Source organism: Octodon degus, unplaced genomic scaffold, assembly GCF_000260255.1.
Source record: "Octodon degus isolate 3935 unplaced genomic scaffold, OctDeg1.0 scaffold00099, whole genome shotgun sequence".
NCBI lineage: Eukaryota > Metazoa > Chordata > Mammalia > Rodentia > Octodontidae > Octodon > Octodon degus.
Window position 1 is genome coordinate 4,999,174 of NW_004524675.1, and position 5,679 is coordinate 5,004,852.

General features: G+C 37.5%; 1 protein-coding gene across 1 annotated transcript in view; it reads left to right on the plus strand.

The window, feature by feature from the left end:
• Positions 1-5,142, plus strand: part of Plaa (phospholipase A2 activating protein) — a 38,586-nt gene extending 33,444 nt beyond the window's left edge. The window contains exon 13 of the mRNA XM_004638568.2: positions 4,134-5,142. Coding sequence (XP_004638625.1) covers positions 4,134-4,699 — 566 coding nt within the window. The 3' untranslated portion in view covers positions 4,700-5,142. The remainder of the gene's footprint in view (positions 1-4,133) is intronic.
• Positions 5,143-5,679: the final 537 nt, after the last annotated feature.

Below are 5,679 nucleotides of genomic sequence, written 5' to 3' on the forward strand. Positions count from 1 at the left end.
AAGGAGTCACTAAATCACTGCAGTCATAATCTTGTTTTAGGAATTTGAAGGTACAAGTTTAATGTATACCTTTAACTGAAATGCTTGGGACAAGAGGTGATTTTTGTGGGTTGTTTTTTTTTTTTTTGGTGGTGCTGGGGATTGAACTCATGAGCTTGGTTGAACTCGTGACCTTGTGCTTGCCAGGCAGGCACTTGTGCTTGTGCAGCTGAGCTGTCTCCCCAGCCCAAGAGGATTTTGAGATTTTTGAAATTTTGAAATGTTTACATAGATTGTATCAGTTGAACCTTCTTATTCAGAAAATCCAAATCAGAGGTACCTAGCACTGAAATCAAGCTTCAGATTTTCTTAATAGGAATTTGGAGGCTATATTAGAAGGGGTGATTACACAACGACCATTCACATTTGTAGAAGTTATTATCGCAGAGGACACGTTGCCTGTAACCCCCATAAGAATGTTTTACCTTGCTTCAGCGTCCTTTCCCCATCCATTCTTGCTACTTTCTGGAAGTTCTCTTTTGTGAATGAGTAAAAGTTATGATCAGAAGCAATGGTGAATGCTGCGGGCAGGTGCCATCCAGCAGTAAGGCAGCCTGGTGAAAACAGTACCGTGGCTTTCTGGCTCTTCCACATAGTCAGCATGAACGTGGAACATTTGGAATCAGTTCGGCACATGAAGGCAGTCACGGCAGAGGACTTCCAGAACTGCTTGAGAAGGGGGAAGAATAGTGGGCTATGTGTATTTGAAGTGTGGGGCTGAGGGGTGGGTATTTTGAGGGAGATTAATGACATTGTGTCTTTTACTGTAACAGCTTTAAACATTCGCTGCAGTTTTCAATCATACCTTGTGTAATGATCTCATTACGTGCACAATTTGTATATTTTTTACAAGCTGTTGTGTATCATTTGCAAGCTGTCCAAAAGCCTATGTTAACTCTAGGTTGTTTGAACTAACAAATACTTGCTGTAAGGGTTTTTGTTTGTTTTATGTTTTTGTTCTTTGAGATACTGTTGCTGTGTTGCCCAAGTTGGCCTCATAACAAACAAAAATTGTCTTGCCTCAGCCTCCCAACCGCTGGAATTATAGGCATGTGCTAACACATCTAGTTCTCCCATTTTTTAATGGCATTGATTTATTGAACAAAATTTTTTCTACAGAAGTGTTCTGTATTGTGTATTTTACTAATTACAATGTATTTCCTATCTCTGCATTTCCCTACCTGTTTCCTTATGATGGCACAGTTAGATTTTGGCTTATATATATGTTTTTGTAAAGATCCCCCAGTGCATGATTCCAGTGGAATCTGCTCAGGCTGTGGATTATAAAGCTCTCACCCCCCTATGAGCATTCTGTCAAAATTCTCTGTTCAACTTCTTGGTCTTGTTTCAAGATGTTTAAAAGCCAGGTTTCTCACTGCATTTATTCATTTCATTATTGAACACTTACTGTGTGTCAGGCTATTTGATTACTTGAAAGTTTATTTTATGGCATATTTAATCTTATAAATCCAGTCTATTAGTGGAATGGAAAGTTTTTAAAATTTACTTTTATACACATTTGCAATATATAGATAAAACATTCAGCAGAGAATTTGTACTTTTGCATAATGTCTTCATTATTTCTCCTTCCCTTCTCCACCCTTTCTTCCCCTACCCATTTACAGGTGCTGTTTCCATTTTTTCCCTTCTGTTTTTGGTTTTCCCTTAATTCTATTTTCCCAGCCTTCTCTCCCCTCTTCCCCTGCGTTGTTCCCTTTCACATTTTATCACATTCTTCCTACTTCCTAGTGTCTATCCTCCATTTTGCTCCTTAGTTACGTAATCTTTGGGTTTCTCACACAAGAGAAACAATGCAGTTTTTATTAAACCTGTGTGTCAAATGTTTTCCCCTTAACATTGTGGTCCTGAGGTGTATTCATTTACCTAAATTTTACTCCTTTATTAATTGTATAATTTCTCAGTTACTCTTCTCTCATTGCTGGGACAAATACCCAACACTCAAAAATGAAGGAAGGAAAGGTTTATTTAGCTCACAATTACTGGAGGTTTCAGTCCGTATTTGGCTGGCTCCAAGGCAGAGCCACACAGGACAGAGAGAGCAGCCTTCGTGGCAGTGGTAAACAGTGAGAGAGCAAAGGGAGGAGTAGGAGCCACTCAAGCTGATAGCTTATCTTCTCTCCTTACATTGGAATGCAGATTACCTGCCCCAGGGCAGTTGCAGCATCCACACCTAGAATAATCACAGATTCCAGAAGCATCCCAAGATTGCACGAAGCTTTGGGGGTACACCTAGGTGCAAACCATAACATTTACAAATACCACATTTTCTATATTCATTCATCTGTTGATAAGCATATGGGCTGTTTCCAAGATTTAGCTGTTGTAAGTCGTGCAGCTATAAACATGGTTGTACAGTAGTATCATGCTTTTAACTCTTAAGGAAAATACTTAGAAGGGTTATAGATGGGTCAAGTGGAACTAGTTTTTGGTTTTTTGAGGCATCTTCATACTGATTTTTTCAGTGGCTTTTCCAACTCCCACTTCCACTGACAATAGAAAAGGATTCCCTTTTCCCCTAAAGCCTTGCTATCATTTTTTTTTATTGATTTTTTGATAATAGCCATTCTTTGTGATATTGAACATTTTCTCATATATGTTTATTTGCTGTTTGTACTTCATCTGAGGTGGGTCAGTTTACTTCAAATGCCAAGTCTTGGCATGTGACTTTGAGACTGGGTCTTTAAATTTGGGTTTTTAATTGTTTTAAGTTCATTAAATATTCTAGGTGTTAGTTCTGTGTCTGAGTGGTAGCTGGTAAAAGGTTTGCCCATTCTGTGGGCTGTTTATCCATCTCTTGATCCATTTTGATTTTAGGTTTGTGTCTAATGAGAGACAGGGGTTTGGGTTCAATTTTTGACGTGTTTGAAATCCAGTTTTTCCAGCACTAGTTTTTAAAGAGGCTGTTTCTTCCAGTGAAGATGTTTGGCTCTTTTGTCTTGGAGTTGTTTCCATCTTCTGTCCTGTTCTATTGATCCTTGGTCTATTTCTTTTCCAGTACCATGCTATTTTTAATCACTGTAGCTCTGATGCCCCCTGTCTTGCCCTTACTGCCCAGGATTGCTTTTGCCTTTGTGGGTCTGGCTCCAGGTGCATTTTAGGATTGTTTTCTCTAGTTCTGTGAGGTATGCTATTGGTGTTTCGACTAGGGTTGCATTAAATTTGCGTGACAGTTTTGGAAGTGTGTATTCACTGTATTGGCATTGGTTATCCAAGGACAGGGAGTGTCTTTCCATTTTCTGATACCCTCTTTGATCGCCTTTTTTCAGAAAATGTAGTTTTCAATGTAGAGGTCTTTTCACTTCCCTCATTTGATTGATTTCTAGATATTTCATTTTTCTTTATGCTATTGTAAAAGGTATTATGTCCATGTTCTCCCTCTCAGTGAGTGTTAACTTGTGTAGGGGATGCTACTGATTTTCTTTTTTTTTTTTTTTTTTAATGTATTTAGTACAGGGTCTACAGTGTCTCACTACACAGATGGGACTTGTAGTGATCCTCCTGTTTTCAGCCATCCTAGCACTGGGATTATAGGCATGCGGCACCACACCCAGGCTCAATCACTGTCTCATTGCGCCCCGGGGGCGGAGCTGGCAAGACAAGCAGGGATCAAACCCCAGTCCTTGCATCTGCCCAAGAAGGTGCTTTAATCTCCTGAGTTGTCTGGCTGGCCCACTATTGATTTTTGAGTGTTGACTTTATATCCAACTAAGCTGCCGAATTTGATTATTAATACTATGACTCTTTTGGTGGAGTTTTAGAGTTTGCTATGTAGGGTATCATGTCGCCAGAAAACAGTGATAATTTAACTTCTTCGTTTCCTATCCATATTCCTTTTATTTATTTATTTTTCTCTTGTCTAATTGCTCGGGTCAGAACCATATAGAGTAAGAGTGGTGATAGTGGGCATTCTTGTCTTCTTCCTGATTTTAGAGTGAAGGCTTACAGTTTTTGGCCTTTTAGTATGATGTTGTCATATGTTAATTTTGCAGAGAACAAAAGCCTTGAAAATTAAGTAAAAGTCATGTGAAATTTTCTGGGTCTTCAATTAATTTTTGAATTTTTCTTTCTAATAGACATTGTATTTCCTGCACTTGATATTCTTCGGTTGTCAATTAAACATCCCCATGTGAATGAGAACTTCTGCAATGAAAAAGAAGGGGCTCACTTCAGCAGTCATCTTATCAGTCTTCTGAATCCTAAAGGAAAGCCAGCAAACCAGCTACTTGCTCTCAGGACTTTTTGCAATTGCTTTGTTGGCCAGGCAGGGCAAAAACTCATGATGTCCCAGAGGGAATCACTGATTTCCCATGCAATAGAACTGAAATCAGGGAATAATAAGAACATTCACATTGCTCTGGCTACACTAACCTTGAACTATTCTGTTTGTTTTCATAAAGACCATGACATTGAAGGAAAAGCTCAATGCTTGTCAGTAATTAGCACAATCTTGGAAGTTGTACAAGACCTAGAAGCCACTTTTAGACTTCTTGTGGCTCTTGGGACACTCATCAGTGATGATTCAAATGCTATGCAGTTGGCCAAATCTTTAGGTGTTGATTCACAAATAAAAAAATATGTGTCAGTATCAGAACCAGCTAAAGTAAGTGAATGCTGTAGATTTATCCTAAATTTGCTGTAGCAACGGGAAAAGAGATTGAGATTAAGTTAGTGGGGTTTTTGGTTATATATTACATGATTGGTTACAGGTGATAAAAAAAGAAGGAAAAAATACTGTGGATTAAGGACAATGTCAGATCCTGTAAAGTGGTGGGGGGTGGGGAGGAGAAATAAAGTTTTTGCATTGATAAACTCTGAGATTTTCCTGTGTAATAATGGGTAGATTTTCAACAGCATAGAAACAAATTAAGAACTGTAGTCAATAATACAACTCCAAGGGCATTTTCTACCTTCCTGTAGCCACTCAGGAGAGCACAGTTCTTTCTATAACCTGCTTTTACCACTTCTGCACACCAAGTTCCTGATTGTTGGTGGCTTTTATTTAACTTCTGTGCTTTCCTTATTGAAATTTTTTTTTCCTTATTGAATTTTTAACAGCATGAACATATCTCACTTTAGGATTTACTGTAAAATTTTTTAAAATTTTGTTATAAATTATGTATTCGAAAGATATAAAATAATTTTATTTAAGTCATTTGTAAGCAGAAAATATATTTGTTTGATAATATTTTTAAGTGAAAAAATACTTTAGTAAGCTGTGTTCAATCACATCAATTCCAGCAAAGTCTCAAATTGATTACAGGTTAGGTCTAGTTTGTGTTTCCCCTGACTTCTTGAAATAATTTCATTTTGCACTTTAGTTTTGATACTCAGTCTTTTATTTTTGGTCATTTTAATTATTTCACAGGAAACTTGAACCATATTTAGTTTTAGTAGGCAATTGTGAAAGCAAGCATACATCAAACTATTATTGAGAACGCTAGAGCCTCTCATTTGAAATTAATATTTTTGAGCCCTCAGTATACTATCCCAGCAGTGTATTATACAATTTGACATTCAATCCTTAAACTGCTGTAAATGAAGTGATATCTTTGTTATGGAAAGTAAAAACAGTAGAATGAATTAGAGTAAAGAAAGAAAAATGACCATCAAAAGTATGTG